Below are 22898 nucleotides of genomic sequence, written 5' to 3'. Positions count from 1 at the left end.
AACTTGGGTTAAAAAATCTGCCTTTATAATTTAGTAGCTCTCTGACGTAAAGAAACTTATTTAACCTCTTTGAGTCTCAGTTTCCTCATCAATAATAATAAAAAAATAATAAAATGTGCTTTAAGTGTCTTAAGCCATTAAAGAATCATCATTAACCAAGGAGGGCAATTTGTAATCAGTAGAAGAGAAAACTGAGGCACAAGGGGTTAAGTAAGTAGTCCAAGGTTACTACCTAATGGTAGGATCAGGATTTGAACTTGAGCAGCAGGACTCATGCATTTAACCCTATGCTACCTTGCAGGCTGGTGTGCATGCTAAAAGAGATCATGAAGAGAAATAGAGAGTACCTACAAAGTAGGTAGTCAGTAGCTACTAGTTCCTGACCATTCATACTTTTATGGTTGCCCGTGATAGAGAAACCAACCTGTGCTCATATTTTGTAAAGGGAAGGGAGGGAAAGAGTCTGCCTGAGGGAGCGACATGAACCAGAGGACAGATAGAATGTGGTACTTGGTGCAGCAGTCACAGTGTCAGTGTCAGCTGACTGGAGTGTGTGTACTGACAGGGGTGAGAGGGGATTAACATGGTAGAGGCAGTTCAGCAGGAAACACATGTTGGAGTCAGACCCTGGAAGACTTGAAGACTAGGCCAAGGAATCCAGCTTTTATTCCGCATGTCATGGGAACTATCAAGGGCTTTCACTGGGAAATTTATATGAGCAGAGTCCTGTTTTCAGAGCATTAATCTGACAGTGTAGATTGTCATACACTGTCAAGGGTAGGCATGGAGAGCAGCTGGAGGTAATGCTAGCTAGGAGACCTGACAGTAAGCCACATAAACGACCATGATGCCTCTACCAAAGAGAAGGAGGGAGAAAAATGGAGAGGACAGAGGCAGTTGTGCAAGTGAAGGGGATACAAAGAGGTGGAATTAACAAGATTTGATTCTCTTATTGACAAAAAGAATGCAGAAACAGACTCACATAGAGAAGAGACTTGTGGTTGGGAGGGCGGGAGGGGGAGGGATGGACGGGGAGATTGGGGCTAGTGGATGCGAGCTATTACGTATAGAATGGATGGACAACCAGCTCCTATTGTGTAGCACAGGGAACCATATTCAGTGTCCTGGGGTAAACTATAATGGAAAAGAATACGAAAAAGAATGTGTGTGTGTGTGTGTGCGTGTGTGTGTGTGCGCGCGTGTGTGTGTATAACTGAGTCACTTAGAGAACACGTAATAGTGGGATGACCTCTATGTGCGGTGGTGGATGTGATGACTGCTCTGACATTAAATGTCAGAGTTGACAGGCTTAAAGATGAAAGGTACCATGTTTTCCTTACGAACAATTTCTTTACAAGCAAAATAATGTTTCTAAATGGTTTCTACTTATTTTACTCTGTTTTTACTAGCTAGCATAACACAGCAACCATTTAAGTACCTGGAGTCCTTGAGATTTACTTTTTTCTGGGACATATCTATAGTTGCTGCTGAAAGTTAGGTATGATAACATCTCTGTCCCTGTGACCCCAGTTTTCTTTTTCACAAGCCATGCTCCCACTGAGAGGAAGTGCAAAATTGCACATTTGAAGAAGTGATAGAGGAAACAAAGAGAAGGGTATGGGATTGTCCAAAATCAAAAGTAGGCAGCAAAAGGGATTTAAGTCTGGAAAAGAAAGCTAGGAGTCCCTTCTCCCTTTCCAAGCAGACAAGAATTGCATTTTCTAGTGTTTTGAATTATTGCCCAGAATGTGTGTGTGTGTGTGTGTGTGTGTGTGTATGCCTCTATACAAATAAAGCTAGATATAGACTAGATATAGAGCCTGTGCCCTGTACAAGTCAAGGAGTCCCTATTAACATAGAGTACAATGGGAGTGCTCTTTCTGGAGTTGTGCAATGATGGTTCTGCTTCCAAGGATGCAGAACAGAGGACTGATTTGAGGAGTGGCTTGGCTGTTTCAAAATCTCCCTCCCAGCTCCTGCACCATTAGAGATTAATTTATTGGGGTTACCATTCTCTAATCCATTAGTATGAATTAGTTCATTCAACTGATCATGGCTGAAGGCTCCATGACTTTCTGAGAAAGCTTAGGAGATGGGGACCTGAAAAATATAAAAGAATAAAGAGAGGAAAGGTGCGGGGGGTGGTTTCTGGCAACAAACTTGGCCTATTTCATACACAGGTGAGCTAAGGACTATTCTGCTCTGGGCAATGCTGGAGAATTAATTGAAGTCAGCTTGTGATTGGCCTTAAATGTTGAGTTGCTCTAGGAAATAGGGAGCTATTGATGGTTTTTAAGGAGGAAAATTTATGGAAATAGAGATCAATCACATCTTCCCATCCCCAAACATCAAATGCTGAAGTTACCCACGGGCTCCTGCCTGGACATCTCTAGAAGGGCATTCCCTTCCTGGTCTCTGTCCTTCCATGCAAGCTGACTAATCCACATCAACTCAATTCAGCACATATTTACTGCACACACATTATATATCAGCACAGTTACAAGTTTCAGAAACAGCTGCTAAAAAGTACTATTCTCTGGCTTCCTCTCTTGTTTTGAATATTTTCTTTCATTTCCTCCCATTTGCAATGCCTTGTGTGACATTCCATCAGGAAGTAAACTTTCCAAGTACTGTCATGTTAGAGCCTTAGGAGAGAACTGATGTGGCCTAGAGTGTTAACAGGAGTGTTCTGTACGATGAGAAATGTATGTTTTCTTTACTCTGGCCAGATTTTTCTAGACCAGAAAGTGAAGGTTTTTAAAAATATTAGCATGTAGTATATTTAACAAAGTGCTTACTGAAAATCCCACAAAATATGTCTTTGCCTCATATTTTTAAAGTACAGAGGCGCTCACCTTGGTTTGTGTAAGCATTCAGTGGTGCATGCTATACTTTATTTTGGCGGCCGTGATACGTATCGGGAGGGTGCCTCTCTTTGGACTCCTGGTGAAATTGGCAAACTGTACATGAAGCTGGTCCAAGGATAAGGTGACTTGAGTGAGTTCTGTACGGGAGCCCTCACTGTCTGCTGTACAAACACATGTCTACATTCACAGTCTGATTCATCACGCCTACTGGCAACTGAACCATGCTAAGCCAAGTTCTCATCATCTGTTTCTTGGATTATGGCTATAGCTTACCTTCTAACTGTCCCCCTCATTCCAGGCTCTCCCACTCCCCTCCAGCCTCCATATTCTTAAACAAAATCAGACCTTGTCTCTTGAATTTTTAAAAGCCTCCGGTTTCTCTGCAGGGCTGGATGGCAGCAATAATTTTCATCAAAGGTCAGACCGCCCCTTAGATATATTAGAATATACATAAAGAGCTGGCTGGGAAGGAGATAAGTGAGGTTTCAAAAGTCATATATATTTAGCATCTCCAGTGCCTTGAATTCCTTTTGAAAATTTAAATAATATTTATGGATTAAATGAGATGTATGTTTATTAAAGAGGGGGATACTGATCTCCAGAAAGAAGTCCAAACTTGTTCTGTCATTCAAGGTCCTACATGGTGTGGTTCACACCACCTTTCCAGAACAATCACCCATCTTGCTATTGCTAGAGTTCGTACTTGACGTTGATGATACTAACAAGCGTAGGTCTTTGAGGGACTTTTTGTCTGGTTCTGGAGATAAATGCAAAACCTAATTTCAAGTGGTCTCGGCTGTGTTATCATAGAGATACAAGGGGGAACAGTGGAAGGGGTCAATGTGTGGAACAATGGAAGGGGTCAACAGATCTGCTTGGGGGGAAGTGTTAAAGCTCCAGAGATGCATCACAAAGAGTTAGTAATAATCACCTCCTGGACATTGGAGGGAAGACCAAGACACACAGAAAAAAATAATGCTCATTGCCTTTGAGGCATGTACCTACTGGGATTTTGGGTGGTTGTGCGTTGTCCAAAATGCAAATTGAGGTAGAAGAGACAAGAAGTTATGGGGTTTTATACTGAAATTTATAGGAAACTACAGAATTTTTTTTGGTGGAGAGAGGATAAACAGATGTATTTTTTAAATAAAAATGAAACTACTAGAAATACAGAGCAAGACTGGTAGTAGTAGAAAGAACAGTCAAAAGGCCATTGTAATACTCCAGGAGAGAGATGGCAATGGCCTGGATGAGGGCAGTGCAGAAAAGACAGAGGTGGATTTAAGACAGATTTTGGAGGAGGAATTGAAAGGACTTAGAGACCCCATAAGCTCTGATGGAAAAGATGAATTAAAGGTGGTACTGTGATATCCAACTGTGAACCTGTGTGTAAGGTGGTACCATAGGTGGGATGGAGAATGTAGTCAAAGGAGCAGATCTCAGCGGAAGGTGGGAGTTCTGCTTTGAACATGTCAAGTGAGAGGTGCCTGGGGGACATTCATGTTGGAATGTACAATACAGAATCTGGAGCCTAGAAGGGATATCTTGGCAGGAGACATCCATTTGTGGGTGATGATGGAAAGCAGATGTAAATATTATCCAGAGTGGCATTTGATATGAGAAAAGATGAAGCTGAAGACAGAACTGCAAAGAATATCTTCATTAGGGTGAATTATTTTTTAAATCGAAAATAAATTTTAATTTGAGAGATTAACTCTGTTTTTCTATAGAAAAATTTTAAATATGTTATAAAAAGAATCCCTATCTGACATAGCCATACATAGACTTATATAAAAGTGACTAGGGCATTTGCTCTTAAGTTAAGGGCAATACATCTAAAACACAAAAAACCAAAAAAGAGCTTTTGTATCTCGCCAAGTCTGTTCACCAACAGTAGCACAGCAGTAAGTTTGATTTAGAATTGACTCTGTGTTCTTGCCATCCTATTATCTTTTGGAAGCTAGTGTTCTATTCATTTCTAAGCCACTAATTATTTTATCAATTTCAACATTCACAATTTTTCACATTGGAATTGATGTATGTTATAGTTTAATTAGCAGTAATCAGTTTTCTTAGTGGTACATAAAGTAATTGTGTATCTTACAGTCTTTGGCCTGTTGGATTCGAAGTCATATGGTAATTCGAGAAGGATGTAGTGAGATGGCCCACTCTGCTCCCTGCTGTCCTTCCCCCCCTGACCTGACTTAGCGGTCCTCCATGAGGCCACAGCCCCCTTGTGAAAAGCCAGGAGCCGGGTGTCAAGGGCTCAGGCCAGGCACTCAAACCCTCTTATGCCGGGGTTTTGCAGGCCCTGAGAGAGCCAGGGAAAGCAAGAACCCACTGACCTCATAAAACGCAACCCCTTCTCTTCACAGAGGGCCACCCCATATCACTCGGGATTCTGGTTGCAAGCAGCAGGCACCCAGTCCAGTGGGATTTATTGGAAGGAAATCTGGTGCTGACACCACCTCTAGTGAGATTTATTGGAAGGACATCTGGTACTCACAGAATCAACAGGAGGCAGAAGGAACAGGCTTGGAAAAGGGCAAGGCCAAGGGAACCCAGACCGTGGAGCTCTGGAATAGTCTGGCCGGGATGTCAGACACCGCTGCATGTTGCCCCTCATTAATCCTAACTGTCCCCTCAGCTTTGCCTCCTGGCTCCAGAGACAAAGCCCCTGTTAGGAGCAAAGCCCCTGTTAGGACACTGTCCAGATCCTGCCTGTGTCCTGGTCACCAGGAAATGGAGAGCAGGAAGATGTCTCTCCAGGGCATCAGGAGAATAAAATAGGGTCCAGCAAGGCGCCAATACAACAGTAGTGCAAGGGGAATCACGCCCCGCCAAGACAGAAAGGGGTTTTGATGTTACATTGCCAACAGTGACGAACGGTCCCCTGCACTTCCTTTCCAAAGTCTCAAATTTGTGAGGCCATCAGAGCAGCTCAACACTCAGAGGACTGTGGCGTATTCAAATTGGTGACATTGACTTCATTCTAACTGGTGGAGGAAACTAACCTTTTGGGAGCTCATATAAGGGGTGAGGCCTTGTGCTAAGTGTGTTATGTATAATTGCTGCCAAACATGCAATTACTCGTGTTTAGACCTTGAGAAAATCTTAAGGAAGGAGGACAGTGATGAGCAAACTTTTTTCTAACTAGGGAGAAAGAAGGCAACAACTGCAGATGGTAGAATTTGGGTGCTAAATAAAATAATTTCTAAAAGATGCTATTGTTTGAAATTAGCCCCTTGGGCTGACAGGCAATTAACTTCTGCCAGTAGTTTAATTTCTCTTGTGTACCTGGTACAGGAAACTGTACATGGGTGGTAATTTTTTTCCCTCCAATCTCAGAGGAAATGTAACTGGGTATGAACTAGTAGCACAACTCATATATCAGTAGTCTGTAGTGGTTCTACATAAATCCTTTTCTTTAAAGTTATTTAACTGTTTTGAAAATGGTTTCAACAGAAGTAATTCCAATTGCACCAGAAAGGAAACCAGAGTCTTAAAGAAAAATATACTCTCTTTGCTGAGCAAGGCAAACATATCAGTATGCAGAGAAACAAACCAGTCTCTTGTGTTTTATTTCCTTAACAAATCCACTGAAACACTCACTTTCTGTCTTTAAAAGGATGATAGACAAAGAATTCTGTGGCCACTAAAAATTAATGCCTACAACTGGTTTGTAACTACTTTAAAAAGGCAGGTACTGTTTTTTAAATTTATTTCTCTTTTATTCACAGTATCTCATTATGGGACTTTACACATATTATAGGAACTCATTTAAGAACTCACTGAAAAAAAAAAAAAGAACTCATTGAAAACATACTCTCTGGGCAAGTATTTTCTATTTAAAGAATTAGATAACCTGCTATTTCCCCACCTACTTCAAAAATAAACTAACACACTTCTATCACAATCTAGCCCTTTTTATAGCCAGGCCCTTATAGAATAATATATTTCCTAAAAGCTCTAAGTGGCACTGTCTGTCATGACGTTGTTTTTGATTCTTCCAGGATTTTTTAAAACAAAAATCCTTATAGCTGAGAAAGGTGAGAACTTGATACTATTTAAAGCTGACTAGCCAAAGTCATTTGGTGAAACTGACTTCGTTTTAAGAACCAAAAAATTTGAATGTACAAACTAGGTGATTCTAATAAAAACACAATTGTTTTCCATAGTCAAATGAGCTGATAATAAAGTAATTTAGACCTTGACCTATTCCACCCTTTGGGTCTATGGAGTGAGATGGAAGAATCTATTTGTCGTTAGTTTTACTTCCCCAAGATCTTCCAGCGGCTCACGCCTTAACTCCTTGAAGTTTTTGCTCAGTGTGGCCCTTCCTGGCCACTCTATTTAAAATTTCACCTCTTCCTCCCCTTATCAGCATGCCAAATGTCCCTTTTCAGCTTTCTCTGTCCCCATCCCACTTACCTGACACAGTGTATGTTTTGTTTATTTATTTGTTTGCAGTTTCTCTCCCCTAACTCATGGAAGCTCCGTGATATGAGCACAGAATTTTTTTTTTTTTTGTCTGTCTTTTTCCCTGTCCTGTGCCTGGCACCTGGCACATAGTAAGTGCTCAGTAAATATTTTCTGACATACAAGCTAAGGCAACATTTGTTTGACGGTTTCTCTGTATGGATGTTTGCAACTCTCCTGGTGGTTTAAAAAGCAATTTCACATCAATACTTTTGTTTATTCTCACAATAAATTTGTGTTTTAAGACAGGGTTATTATCCCAATTCAGCAGATGAGGAAAAAGGCCTCAGAGAGTTTCTACGAACTATGTAAAGTCAGGGGCTGGCAAGTGGTAGACTCCAGCCTTGAACTCAGACCAATTACTTCCCTTGAAATGCTGCTCCCACCCAAGCTGCGAATCTGTCTGGCTGAAGGAATACAGCAATGCTTTGTAGTAAATGTTGCTGGTCAGGTCTCAGGAGAGTGTATTCCACAAAGTAAATAAGAATAGAGTGTGGGTGTAGCATATATAGTTTTGATAAATAAAGCAACCCATCTGTTTAGCTCTCAAGGGTGTGAAACCTAACTTCTCCTCACCTGAGTGTTACATGCGCTGACCTCCGGGAATTGGGAGAGCGAACCATGTGATGTCCACCTCTGAGAGCCTCCACACACCCCTCCTTACCCTGCAGCTGAGCAGCGCACCTGCTGTGCTTCAGGCTTTTCTCCACGGCATTTCTATTTCATGACAGCTGCGGGTAGGGAGGTAGTATGCCTAATGGTTAAAGATCAGATCAGATCAAAACATGCAGAACCAGGGCTTCCCTGGTGGCGCAGTGGTTGAGAGTCTGCCTGCCAATGCAGGAGATACAGGTTCATGCCCCGGTCCGGGAAGATTCCACATGCCGTGGAGCGCCTGGGCCCGTGAGCCATGGCCGCTGAGCCTGTGCTCCGCAACGGGAGAGGCCACAACAGTGAGAGGCCCGCGTACCGCAAAACAAAACAAAACAAAAAAACAAACAAAAAAAAAACATGCAGAACCAGACAAAACTTGAAGCTCAACATGGTTGGGAGTTTCTTTGGGGGAAATTACTTTGTCTCCTCATCTATAAAATTAGGTTGGTAGTACCAAGTTCGGATAAATAAATTAGATGATACAAGTAAAGCATTCATCACTGCTTTAGTTGTTATTATTGTATATCTCATTATCTCTTCTACTAGATTATAAGATCATAGAAGGTAAGGCACACTACTGGCTTTATTAGTTTGCTAGGGCTGCCATAACAATGTCCTATAAACTGGGCAGTTTAAACTGTAGAAATTGAATGTCTCACAGTTATGGAAGCTAGAATTCCAAGATCAAGATGTTGGCAGGGTTGGTTCCTTCTGAGGGCTATGAGGAAGAATCTGTTCTATGTCTCTGGTGGTTTACTGGCAAGCCTTGGCACTTCTCAGCTTGTAGAAGCATCCCCCAGTCTTCACCTTCATCTTCAATGGCATTCTCGCTGCATGTGAATCTGTGTTTAAATCTCCCCTTTTTATAAAGACACTAGTCATGCTGGACTTGGTGCCCGCACTACTCCAGCATGCCCTCATCTTAAACTAACTATATCTGCGATGACACTATTTCCGAATAAGGTCACATTCTGAGGTACTGGGGGTTAGGATTTCAACATACAAATTTGGGGAGGGGGACACAGTTCAACCCATAAGGTGGGCTTTGTCACCTTTGCATTTGTTGTATTTACTTGTATTTAGTAAGTGCCAGGGAACGGCTGCTGAATCCATTGGATTTAAATACTTGTCTCTAGAAGGTTCAGAGATGGAGCTACTTCCCAGCAGATTAGTGGCCTTTTGAAAATTGCCTCTCCATCCAAGGTTTACCAGAAGAGGAAACTTCCCTCTCGCTAGTGCCTCACTGGGCTTTGTGTTAGGTCTTTGGGTCAGGAAGATACATCATGTTGAGGTGAATATTTTGTTCAGTACCTTCCAAGCTGGTTTTTAATGGGCAGATAGCAGAAATATCTTTATATATAAAGATTTAGATGTGTTATTTATAACTTAACATGTTAAAGGTCTATTTGTCTAAAGATCTGGGTAACAGTGTACTTTTCAAAATTTTAAGTGCACATTTTTGTCTCACAGGTATGTGTTAGTAATAATGCGTTAGTAATAACTGTGTTAATGTGTTAATAATAAATGACAGTTTTCCTCAAAAGTGTTTTACATTCTTTCCAGTATGTATTTAGTGTGATTATAAGGTAATGATGTTGGTTCCATAATCTACACACATGCATATAGATTACTGTATTTCAATATGTAAATTGCAATACTATACTTTACATATCCATATTTTTAAAATGGATATTCCTTCCGCAAATCACTTGCTTAATATAATGAAGAACTTTTAGAGCTGCTTTTCAGGCTATACGTATTTGTTTGGGCATTTAAATATGCATATATAATGCATTCTCTAAGTCGTTAGAGCTGAAATTTTGAGTTACTATAAATCTCAGAATTTATTGTGATGGAAATGGGACTCTCCATAGAGCTTTGGATCTTATAGAACATCTGTAAATATCAATATTTGTTGAATGAGTGAATATATGAATGAATGATGGGGGTGGAGGAAGTGAAGTCATTTCTTTTGAACTCCATTTGAGCCAATGAAATCAATATAATACTTGAGTGAAGGTAATATATTTAAAAACCATGGGAGCAAGTTTTGATTTTTTATACTGTTTTATTCCTGTAAGTTGGATTTTCTTGTGACACTTTGTCTTGCCCCTCCATCCTCTACACCGTGACTGATGATTTCAAGCACTCTGCACTGAAAGGGACCTCCAAGAAAGGCAGTTTGGGAGGAGAGAGAGAGAGTAGGAGCACATTTGCGTGGGGCAGGAAGGGCACTGTAACATCTGGCGGTGGTGGCCGACTGGTACCGTTTGTTAGTGCTCATTAAATTCACATTAATGCATGAACTGCTCTGAATGTGTAAATGCCATTTCAGGTTGGTTGCTTTCTCCCAGGCCAATGGCAATGACTTTTGGGGCCCTACCCCAGGTTGTTTACTTGCCAATGGCATTTGACCTGGGGTCAGACCTGTAGTTAACCCTTTCCTGTAGGTCAAAACCAAATTAATTTGGTGAGAATGAAATTGGAAATGAGTCGTCTGTACAGCAGGTGTCCCCTGTGGAGAATGTGCTACAGGTGGAAACATTTTAAGATCTGTTCCTGGCCCATCTCCGAAGAAGCTTCAGAGGTCAGAGAGGCAATTCCAAGACATCCCATGTGGTGAGGGCCTGGAGATGGATGTAGCAGGTGCCGACTCGGGGCGGTTTTCTCAGAAGCGTGGGGTACTTTCAAAGAGGCCCTTTTTGGAGATAATGTCTTCATGTATCCCTGAACGTATATCTTGGGCATATTCATCGTGGACCGATTTACTTAGAAGCCGCCCTAAACGACTGGAACTTTACCCTCTGCCCCCATCTCCCACCATCAGCCAGACACTTTGATGTGAAGGAAAGAATATAATGCATTTTTCTCTGTCTTTTTTCTAGAGGATGAGGATGATGAGGAAATGGTAGAACCTAAAGTTGGCCAGGATTCAGAACTGGAAAATCAAGACAAAACACAGGAGGTGAAGGAAGGTATGGTGTGGGAGCTAAATTGAGTCATCATTTTATTGCTGTCTTTTTAACCAACCTAAGGGACTATCGAGGTAAGTAAAAATTAAACGTATACCTCCTGCGTGGAAGGTTTTCTGTGATTGATCAATACATGACATTTAGCAACATAAACTGTAATCCTTTATTTTTTTGACTGACAGAAGCAAATAAAATACGAACCATCCACAAGTCCAGCAACAAGTCCAGTCACATTTCCAGTAAAATTATTACTAAATAGCAGTAAAATAAGACACTTGTTATCCATTGACGTGTTATCTAGTTCACGCCATCATAGATTCCCAATGATAACAGTAAAGGAAAGGAGCAGGTATAATTATTATGTCACTAAATTCTGAGGTTTATTCGTGTGATCTACAGAGAAACATTAACCGTGATCATCACTATTAACTAGACTATTAAAAGTTTTCCTCCACACTCTGCCCATAGCAGAAGGAGCAGCCTTTACATGCTCCAGTGATAACAATGACTAGTATTTATTAGGGGCTTACTAGGTACTTGGCTCTCCCCTTAACACTCCAGAGATAATATATACCCTTCGCAACATCCTTTTGAAGCAGATACTATTATTTTCCCTATTTTATAGATAGAGAAATAGGAAAAGAGAGGTTTAAAAATGTAACCATGGATACACAATGTGTAAGTACACGATCCAGGATTTGGAGTTGACTCCAAAGCCTATACACTTGCCCACAAAGCCATCTTCCTGTAATAGCACTGGATTTCAAAAAACAAGAAAACAATAATGAAAAAAGAAAAGAAAGGGGAAGGCAAGAAATGCTATAGCTGATGTTTCCCTAAAAATCTAATTTTGTGTCCCTTTGAGATTTTCAGCCTATGGAGAAAAAGAGAATTTTGAGATTGTCATTCTTATTGAGAAATGGAGTGTCCATGAGAATGGAGTGTAGATTAAAAAGATTCTTCCATATTTCCTACTAAATGTCCCAAGTTTAGAACAACGTAAGTCTAATTAGAATTTCATTTGATTTTTAAATTTTCGATTTGCCCATGGCTCTGGCGAAGTGCATGGCACATGGTTGTCCCCGGGGACTTCATAGGAGTGAGTATGTACTGGTCATAGGTACTCACCTCAACCTGCCCAGGCATTGAGTGAGGTGGATTACTGTCAAGTTCTAGGGTACGGCCGTAGGCAGGCAGTAGATTCAGCATCTTTAACAGTAGCGTCCACAGAAGGCACAAGTTACTCTTTCTGAGAGATTCTAAAAGGATTTGATTGAAGCAAGTTCACATTTAAACCTCCTACTAAGAACATGTATATATTTAAGCTGGTGAATAGAATATCATTAACACAGGTGTAGCAAGAGACAAAATAAGTCAAAGTTTACTAAAATACCCTCACCCTCTTTTTTTTTTTTTTTTTTTTTTTTGCAAAATATCCTTAAGATGTACTGGGTGGTAGGAGCCAGGGTGTATTTTGTGTGTCTTGGCACGGATTCCCTCCTGCCCCCCAACCCCAATCTCCAAATTCTCTTCTCTGGCAAAGCATTGCAACCTCCTTCTTAAGTTCTGAGCAAAAACACCCTCCAGTTTTAACTCTCACTCATGCTTCATGGAATTGATTAAAGTCCTGTTAAAAGTCCAAGAGAAGTTTGAAAGTGCATTTCCTGTTACTGCCGTGCCGTGCATCTTAAGTCTCTATTAATGGCTTTTCTGCAAATTAGCACATAATGGGTTAAAAGCATGTTTATGTTGGCATCAAACTCTCTCTGGCTATTTTTTTTTTTTTAAGCAAGACAGTATTTTGCAAACTTTTTAAAGAATCTCTAGCAGATACAATCGTGGCGCCATTCATACAGCTGCATGGTAGTCAGGGCTGTGTCAGCACTTCCATAGGAACCCTGAGTTTCAGGGATTTATTACTTAGCCATAAACATTTGCTCTGGGCTGAAACTTGACATACACAGTTTCAAACCAGGGAACACATTTTTGAGAAATCTGGCCTTTTTTGGAGTTAAAAAAAAAATGCTGAGGGGGAGATGGGAAAAAAATCAGTGCTCACTAGCTTTTGACATTTTTGCCCATGTGACATCAAAAATGCATTAAACAGTAAAGAAATATGGGTTTGATTTATTACTCTTCTCACTCTTTTTTCCACAACAGAGTAGGGAAAACAGCAGGTAGCTTTTAGCTTTCAATAAAATTTTAGGAAATTTCTATATGTGAGTGTCCTAGTATCTTCATGTTTAGAGATTTAAAGCAACAGAATCGGAAATGTGACTCTTGTAAATGCACATTAACTCATAAACCTCACATTAACTTCAGAGAAGGACATCATTCTTTATTAGTTTGGTTTGGTTTTCTTGCCCTTGTTTTTGAACTTATTTCACTGTAAAATTCAGTAAGAGCTACTGTCCCTATTTAATCTGATTTAATATTTAAGTTATGTGGGTTTACTTATTTATTTTTTAATCTTTTTGATATATTCTTGAAAAATATTTAAAAGATGTAATTTTTATATTGAAATTAAAGCTACATCATTGAAACAAGGCAAGACATTTCTGAAATGCATATTTTAAAAATTACTTTTGACCTAAAGATGAGATTGTAAAATACTCAATATAAATTGTGGATTCCATTATGGATTTTACATTTTTACAGAGAAAAAAAAATCCAGGAACTCTAGAAATCAAAAGATATAGTGTCTAGTAAATAGAGTAAATCAAAAAGAAATTGAAAAAGTACACATTCAGGTCAATAAGAAAACTTAAGAAGCATAACAAATAGGATAGAATCAACATGAGAGACACATAAAAAAGTATTTTCATGTACAGTACCAAGACAAATTAACATTTCTATAATAAAAAGAATTAAAAGTAGACCCTAAAATAAAATTCATACTAGATTTTAATTTTGCAGGCCATGAATTCATAGAATTAGGCAGTTCTCTAAACTTTGAGTTTCATGACTCTAGTACATTGTTTTCATGCTTCTTATTCAAGCTAAATATAAACTGTTCAGGTAAATTTTGGTAAGTTTGAAAATTGTTCTGTCATTGGCTCATATGTAAGTCATATCCATGTGTACTACTTTTCCTGAAGAATATTTATTTCTTAAAAAAAGTCACTTTAAATGCATAAATTATTGTTAGCTCTTGGCAGAAATACTCCATGTTGCAAAAACAAACAACAAACCTGCTATAATAGCAATTTCTGCTTAACTTGTAAGAAAAATCAAACATTATCATTGCCCTTGTTTTGCTCTGTTACGCCTGTTGCTGTTAAATTACTTCCTACCTTTTTATGCAGAGAAGATGTTGAAAATAATTCTTTAGGTTCCAGGGATAGGGAAAAGCTGAAGAAACAGAGATTTTAGGGAGAATTTGTGGTCTCTCCTGGAGTAATACAATTCTAATTTTAATTGTTTATGCTTATATTTTAAATTTTGTGGACTCCATTAATCAACTAATTTTTTTTTCATGAAATACGATGTCTGGAGAGGTTTTACCTCCAAATACAGATTTTGGTTGTGGTTCCTGGATACTCCATTATGTTTTCATTACATTGTAATAACACATCAATTTAAAGACTTTTAAATATGAGAGGTTTGGGGTTTTAGTGAAAATAACTATAGCTCTGTTTAACTCCTGAGTTGAATATTGTTTATGACTTTTAAAAAGTACTCATCTGCACATGCATCTTATTATTTTGTGCTAACAAATCATGTCATTTGATCCCTGTTAGACATCAAAGCTTAATATAAAATATGTTCTTTGTTTTGCTTCAGTAGCAATTTAATTTCAAGCCAAATATTGTATTGCCAAACATAATATCTGGAGACGCTACTGCTTCACTTACCTGAACTTGGCCTCTGCAAATACACTTTGATCAGCCATTTATGTTTCTCTTAGAGAAGAAGTTGTATGTCTTGAAAGCTGAGATCAAAATGACAGTAAGCTACAGGGAAGAAAAAGATTACAGAAAATTACACAGGAACTGTTTTTTATTCAAGGTAATGGACCTGTAAGGAAATATACAGGTGGAATACAAGTAGCTCAAAAAGATAAACAGAGAATAGAATAGATATTTTTAAAATGTAAAAACAGGAATAAAGGGAAAAAATTCCTGTTTCTCTGCTTAATTTCAGGTGTGTCTCAAGTCATCCATCAGCAGTGACAAAAGCCGAATGAAGCTTTTAAAATAAGACATTCTTCTTGGTCCTGTAGCGTCCTTGTTTAGTGAAGTTTATTTATTTATATAACAGTACTGACCAAAACAAAAGGACCCTAGCATTTTCCCCTTTACCTAGTTACATTTAGTAGTTTTACCGTTTTCTTGAACTTATATCAAGGTGAAAAAATTCAAATGCCTCATTTATGGGTGTTTTAGAAAGTAGACAAATTATATATAACTGTTAATTATTGAATGCTGAACTATTTGTCAGTATATTTAAGTCTTAAACCAGACTTAAAGTTTAGGTATCATTGCCTCATTTTATGGATAACACTGCGGCTTAGAGAGCTTTCACTGATTAAAGAATCCAAGCTAGGAAATGGCGGAGTAACTTTTGGATTCCAGGTTGGTTTTATAGAGTTCTTGTTATTTACAGTTTACACATTGCCCACTTCACCATTTCTCAAAGTAGTGTCTGTGCAGCATTGCTCAGCAGATGTTGATGGAGGTTTTTGGAGAGTCCCAATACACATGGGCACATTTAGGGCTCTGGAGACTTCAGCAACAAAGAAATATTTCCGGCTATATTTACGGCTGCTAGAAACACTGAGGTGAACTGTATTTGGAGATAATCTTCTGCTGTAGTGGATGAATGATGTTTTTCCATCTCTCAAGGTGTGAATCAACTACGTCATAATCATTCTAATTTCTTGTACAAATACAGACCCTGGAGTCTTTCCAGACCCTTCTGTCTTTCAGTCTGGGGCAGGGGAAGGGAGGCCAGAAGGGGAGAGACATTATGAACATTAAAACTTGAGATCTACTTCGATGGCTCTGCAGGAGGGCTTCTTGACAGCTCAGATTTCTCAGGACAGTGGCTTCAAGATACCATTAATCAAATCAAATAACACTTCCATAAAACATTATGCTATAGGTGGCTGTACCTAAATGATTCCTCTGACCATGTGGCCAGGTAGAAATCAGTCCTGGTTATGAGGATGGTTGTGGAAGTGTTTGGGAAATCCTGTGGGTGAGTCATTCCACCAGGGACCCCTATGGTTTTAATGCACTACCCTCCTCTTGTAGCTTAAACTCCAGGAGCTTCTGGTCCTACTGGAAGGGTAATTGATCAAACGTTTATTGAAGTCTCTCTGCACAAAAGTTGGACTGGGGTTCCTGAAGAACCACAAAGGTTCAGCTGACAGTTTCTGCCCTTAGGGATTTCTCACTCTGGGGGATTCCTAATCCTTCCTCTATAGTTTTCTGTAAACCCTGCTACTGAAGGAACAGTTTATATAACCTAATCATGACTCTGAGGTGAGCTGACTTTCAGACACTATGACATATTGCTAGTTATTTAATCTCTCTTTGCCTTATTTTGTATCTTCAAATTTAGTCTTACAAGATTAATCATGCTGGAAAAGTAAGGCATAATAACAATTATGAGGTGTCTTATAGCATTTATTTGTTCCATGTGTTTGTTTAAAAGCAGACGATATCTTGGGTAAAGGTGGGTTTGGAAGGACACGTTTCAGTTTTTGAGGAGAATCTATATAACAATCAATCAGCCTTATCAAGTAACTATCTAAAATAAAATGAATTTATCAGTAGAAAGAGGAAAGGTGCTATCTAGATCATATTATAGATAGTTCTTAATTATTTAGTATGCACAGCTTTACAATCTAATATACATGGTTTTATAGATTTCTCTATTATGTACTATTTGAGCTGTTTTTCAAGTTCAGTTCTAAAGAAAATAACGTTCAGAACTCATTGTTAAAACACACCAATCATTTTCATTTGTAATATTTTTCAACTCTTCAAAATAGTAATTAGTCCAGATATGAAATCTTTTTGTAACATTGTCAGTGAAGACATCTGCAAAAACCTTTGGTGTGAACTTAAGAGTAATTTAGAATTAATATTAACAATGGTTTATTTCACTGTCTTATCACTCTTTTGATAAGCAATGTCTTTCAAGAGTTGGATTCCTCTTGAAATGTTTTAATTATCCCTTTTTTTTTTCCTTTCCCAACAACCTCTTTTACATAAGTAGCTCCTCCAAGGGAGCTGACAGAGGAAGAAAAACAGCAGATCCTTCACTCAGAGGAATTTCTCATCTTTTTTGATCGGACAATACGGGTAATTGAAAGAGCGCTGGCAGAAGACTCCGATATCTTCTTTGACTATAGTGGTCGAGAGTTAGAGGAAAAAGATGGGTTAGTTTCTTGTGTGCATTTAAAAAAATACTGTGATAAGTTATCTGTTGATTCTAAATTCACTTATGTTTTGAGTAGGCAAGTTCCAAGCCTAACAAATCAGAGGAGAATGAAATTCCAGAGCTGATCTTGCTGAACAGCTTTGACTAAGGGCTTTGGTTATGACTTCTGGCTTAGAGTTTCCTTGTAATTATCATGTGCTTCCATGAAATGCTTTTGAACTTGATATCTGGGGAACAGTCCAGGTGATAGAGACTGGCAGAGTCATGTACATTGTCCTCTGAGAAAACATAAGCAGCAAAAGGAGATTTGTGTTATATCCAGTAGATCTATTTTTGATGTCTAAGCAAACAGGAAGCCGAAGAAAATAAACATGAGATGTGGGAGACCTTAACTGATGTGGGAGACAGCAAACAGAGACTGGGAACTCTTTCCTCTTTTGATGCCATAAGATTATGTGTATGTGCCTTTTAGGAAATACAAGTGCCATTTACTTTTAACTAACCATTAGAAGTAAATGGCCCCAAGTGACTTTCCCTGTGACTGCAACATATGTATTATATTCGGCAGGGGCTGTCAACCATCTTCATGTGGATAATTGGAGGCACTTTATGAGCTTTGTGAGAGATATAGCTGGTTTTTAGCCACCAATTTCTTTTGGCCAAGAACAATATGAAAAGATGAGATTACCTGCCTTTTTCATTAGACCTGACATCTTACTACTTCTAAAATTCAAATACATTGTCAAAGGCCAACCTATCATCATTGAAGATGCTCAAGGCAATGTAACAGTGGCTCTGAAAACAGTTTCAAAAGGGAGTTCTAAAAATGTTCTAAACAGTTGACAGCATTGTTAGACTACATCAAAGAGAATAACATTTTGAATATATGTGTTATATTTGTTTTCTTTTAAAAAGCCATTACTCTATGGCTCAGTTAGTTTTCTGAGTCCTCTTTCCCTCTGGGTGCCTGGCACAGTGTTATACTGGGTTCCTGGCAGATACTTGGGTGCATGTACCTCTTGCCTGAGTTTGCAATGGTGGAGCTGAGGAAAGGTTAGCAGGGGAAAAAAAAAGTCAGTAAGTCAGCTGCTTGGAGCCCAAATACCTAATCTGAGGTCAAGTCACCCAGTCTGAACAAGAACTATATAGGACAAGTGATACAGGATGCAAGGCAATGGAATGAAGCAAATGAACAGAAAAAAAAGGTGAGTGTGGAAGAATTCCTGAACTGAAGCCCAAGGAGTATAGGCAGCTTTTTATGCAGATCCCATAGCTGCTGACACAGAACAAGTATGACTCAATTTAAACACTCAGTCTTGTGGAGCAAATGCATGACTAGTGCAGAGTTCTTCAGAGGAGGTTTTGCAGCCAGTTGAATATCAGCCAAGTAAACACTAGCCAAAGTGTAATCTTCCTCCACCCAGATGATATTTTGGTCTGTGTTAAGTATATAAGGTGCTTGGTGAATCCCTCACTCCCCAGCAGGCCTGTCTCAACGGTGGAACTTTTCACTTGCTATTGAGCAAGGAGGCAACTGCCACCTTCAATCAGAAATTACAGGTAAAGAGAAACATGCATATCATTTCTGGTCTAAGGCCAGATAAGGTGATATTGATACCAAAGAATCTCCAAATGTGCCATGCTTCCATGCGAGCTGGGAAATTTCTTGTAAACTCTGATTCAAGGCAGAGCTTATTAGGGGGAGGAGAATGCTTTAGAACTGCTCAAGATAGGAACCTGAAACAAATTTGACATTTCGCACCAGGCTTGGAACAACATGTGGACCTTTTCTGGGTCAGGTTAGAGAGAGCTTTGCAGAAAGGAGACCACCTTTAGTTCATTTATGATCAGAGTTTGCTGTCTAAATTGATGCTTTGGCTTTAGAGAGTATTGTGCGCCGTGCTCTTGCCATTTCATTCTTTCAGTATGAGCACTAGAGATAAAGCCCCGTTTTGAAGCATCATATTTGTCTTTGATGTTTAAACCCTCCTAGGGATGTCCAGGCTGGAGCCAACCTTTCTTTCAATCGTCAGTTCTATGATGAGCATTGGTCCAAGCACCGAGTAGTCACTTGTATGGACTGGTCTCTCCAGGTAAGAATTGTTGCTGGATGGGACAAACTGGACTTGTATTTAAAAAAAAATAAGAGAGAATTGCTCCACTATTTTGGATATGTTCACTAACTTGCAATTATTTTTCTGTGCCTATTGGTTTTCTTTCTCATTTTACTGAAGTTTCAGTTTAAAATTTGCACTCTATTATTCATACACATTGAGTACTTACTAGGTACCAGACAAGGAGCCAGGCCATTCTGTCCATGAAACTGCTCTCACTAAGGTCACCAATGATTTCCTACTTGTCAAATCCTGTGGATATTTTTAAGCCTTAATCTGCCCTGACCTCTCTTTGTCATCCAGCTTTGTTGACTTCCGCATACTTGTAAAAATATTATCCTTCCTCTGAGTTCCACAACTCGACTCTCTTTCAGTTCTCGAATTCCTCCAAGACTTCTTTTTCCTCTCCTACCCTCGTGGTCCTCGTGGTCACACCCCCAACCTTTACTCTTCTCGACATGCTCTCTGTGGGAGATCTCTTCCACTGCTATGGATTCAACAACCACGTGGACAGCCTTTTTCTATCCCCCACCCAATCTCCCTCCTGAATTCCACTTTACACACCAGACAGATCCATTCAGGTGTCCCGTAGAATCTCAAACTAATCACTAACTCATTATTTCCACACATCTGAAATCCTTTTTTGCCTCCTCTATTCTATGTTAAAGCCATCACAATATACCCAAGGACCTAAAGCAAAACTTTCGTCGTTAACATTAGAAACTTTCTCTCCCTTATCTCCCAGACCCAGTCTGTCACCAAGACTGTCCGTTTCGCCACTCATATGTTCATCATCTTACACCTGTAGTATTGCTAACCTTCTTATGTTCTTTCTACATCCAAACTTGTCTACCTATAGTTTTCCCTCTAGACATCTAGCCAAATAATCTTTCTAAAAATGCACATCTGATCACTTCACTCCCTGGATTAAAACTCCCTATTGCCTGCAAGAAAAAAAAAATCTAAACTCCCCAGTGTAGCATTCATAGTGAAAGCAGGCAGATTTACCAAAAACCAATTTAATGGCCTACTCAATTAGTGTATAATTTACCCAGCACTGAGTAGTTACTTAATGCACATAAAGGCACACAGCCTAACTGTGGTGAGGTCAGAATATGAACTCAGGTGGTCTGACTCCTGAGCTCACATTCTTTTTTTTTTTTTTTTTTTTTTTGTGGTACGTGGGCCTCTCACTGTTGTGGCCTCTCCCATTGCGGAGCACAGGCTCCGGACACGCAGGCTCAGTGGCCATGGCTCACGGGCCTAGCCGCTCTGCGGCATGTGGGATCCTCCCGGACTGGGGCACGAACCCATGTCCCCTGCATCGGCAGGCGGACTCTCAACCACTGCGCCACCAGGGAAGCCCCTGAGCTCACATTCTTGATCACCATGCTACGTCCCCTCCTGTAATGACAATGACATAATAGCAATGAGGGAAATAGGAATGATAAGTACTGGGCATTTATACACAGTGCAGTTTCTGTTTTCTTATAGTCTGTGCTTTTATTGGGAATAATTATCATGGCTAGCTTTTAATTTGCGTTTCTTATATACTAAGCACTGTGCCAGCTGCTCTGGAGGCATTGTCTTATTTCACCCTCACAACATCAAGTGAGGCAGCCACTGTTCCTATTTTAATTTTATAGCTGAAGAAGTTGAGGCTCAGGGCAACTAAGTATCTTACTAACAGTCACTCAGCTAGGATGTGGTACAGCAGGACTTTGAACCCAAGTCTTTCAGCACTTCCAGGCGTATGCTCTTTACCAGTGCCTCCCACAAAGGGCTTATGAATCTGGAACCAAAAGAGCTTCTAAGGGCTGAGTGACGTAGGGCCGAGAGCAAGTGCTTTCAGGATTCAGTGGAGGTTGGAGTCTGTCTTTGGTTGGACAGGGCATCTTAGAAGACTGGGATTAGACAGATGGAGGGGAGAAGAGTGTGTTCTAGGCAGAGCAGTAAAGCAGGTGATGTGAAGAGCCCCATTTAGTCATGTCGAGAACAGGAACACTGAAGAGGAATGTAATCCCCTGCAACCAGACTGTCAACAGCCACAAAGTGGGCAAGTGTTCTCTCCCCTTGAATCTCTTTTTACATCCAAACAAGAGAGCACGCAGGGCATGGTCGTGCAGAGGCTAATACAGGCAGGGTGTGCCCAGCCACTTCCCACCAGTGTGTGGATGCTTTGTGAGCACGCTCGGGTGTGTGTGTAGAAAGCAGATCCAAGGCTGAGGAGACACTTAGCTCGGCTTGTTCGCTTGTTCAGAGTCTGGAAATTACACAGGAACCTTATCTGACACATTCCTCAAAGGCAGGTTTCACTGATAACTCTCCCTGAGGAGGCAGCAGTGGGCTCACCCGAGGGGCTGGTCCCTGCCTGGCCTCAGCGTGTGGTGGGCCCTATTGCCTGTGGATAGGTTTGTTTCCACACAGGATCTTGTGTGTCGTTTTTGTTGCAGGAGGTGAAACTGGAAAGGGCAGAAACTCCACTATAGAGAGACTGCATCTGTTTTTCCCCATTTTTGTGTAACCTGCCATCTACACTGTGGGGAAGGGGTTTGCATTTCTGAAAAATGTATTTTCTTTGGAGCATAAGAAACAGGAATTAGAGCCCTTAGTTCCTACATCATAACAATTTTGGGGTTCAAAGGACCAGGCTTACATACGTATGGAATGAAGAGACTTTCTGAGTGAATCTACATGCAATCCAGTGATATTAAGAAAGAAGAAAAGGATAGAGGCATAGTCTTAGCGTCTAGTAGAGGCATGTATGCTTAGGATGATTATGAGTGGAACAGAATGGAACAGAGGGGAAAAAAGGAAGAAACTGTAAGATTCCTGCATAGCTTTGCTGTGACCTCTTGTACTTCTTAAACAAGAACACTTTAACTTTGTGATATTTGCAAAATATCCACCAAACATTATTCCCTGGAAGACATTTGGGCGCTTGGGGAATTATGTCAACTTTGCTATTTATTGAATATTGTTTAGCACAGGGGGTCAATAATACTATCCACATATCACATGACAGATTTGGCAGACATATACAAAACCAGACTTGTGATCTCACTCCCACCATGTATATTCTTCTCGTATGTAAGTTGCATCCTCTAACCTTGGAATCATCCAAGATACAAAGCCAAGTAATTTTTTTTAATTGAAGTAAAGTTGATTTACAATGTTGTGTTAATTTCTGCTGTACAGCAAAGTGATTCAATTATACATATATATACATTCTTTTTATATTCTTTTTCATTATGGTTTATCATAGGATATCGAATACAGTTTCCTGTGCTATACAGTAGAACCTTGGTGTTTATCCATTCTCTATATAACAGCTTACATCTGCTAACCCCAACTTCCTACTCCATTCCTCCCCCATCCCTCTTCAAGTAATTTTTGATAGCTCATTTAATTGCAAAACCCAA

The 22898-nt window shown here is 39.8% G+C and overlaps 1 protein-coding gene across 1 annotated transcript in view; it reads left to right on the top strand.

Moving 5' to 3' along the window:
- The window catches only part of DYNC1I1 (dynein cytoplasmic 1 intermediate chain 1), a gene marked incomplete at its 3' end in the record, with an annotated part of 339428 nt that overhangs the window by 189734 nt on the left and 126796 nt on the right, over positions 1 to 22898 (top strand). The window contains exons 7-9 of the mRNA XM_079712020.1: positions 10886 to 10975; positions 17198 to 17360; positions 19356 to 19455. Of these exons, the coding sequence (XP_079568146.1) occupies positions 10886 to 10975; positions 17198 to 17360; positions 19356 to 19455 (353 nt within the window). The remainder of the gene's footprint in view (positions 1 to 10885; positions 10976 to 17197; positions 17361 to 19355; positions 19456 to 22898) is intronic.

The sequence above is a fragment of the Hyperoodon ampullatus genome, assembly GCF_949752795.1.
Source record: "Hyperoodon ampullatus genome assembly, chromosome: 9".
NCBI classification, from domain to species: Eukaryota; Metazoa; Chordata; class Mammalia; order Artiodactyla; family Ziphiidae; genus Hyperoodon; species Hyperoodon ampullatus.
This window is presented reverse-complemented; position numbering and strand designations above follow the sequence as displayed.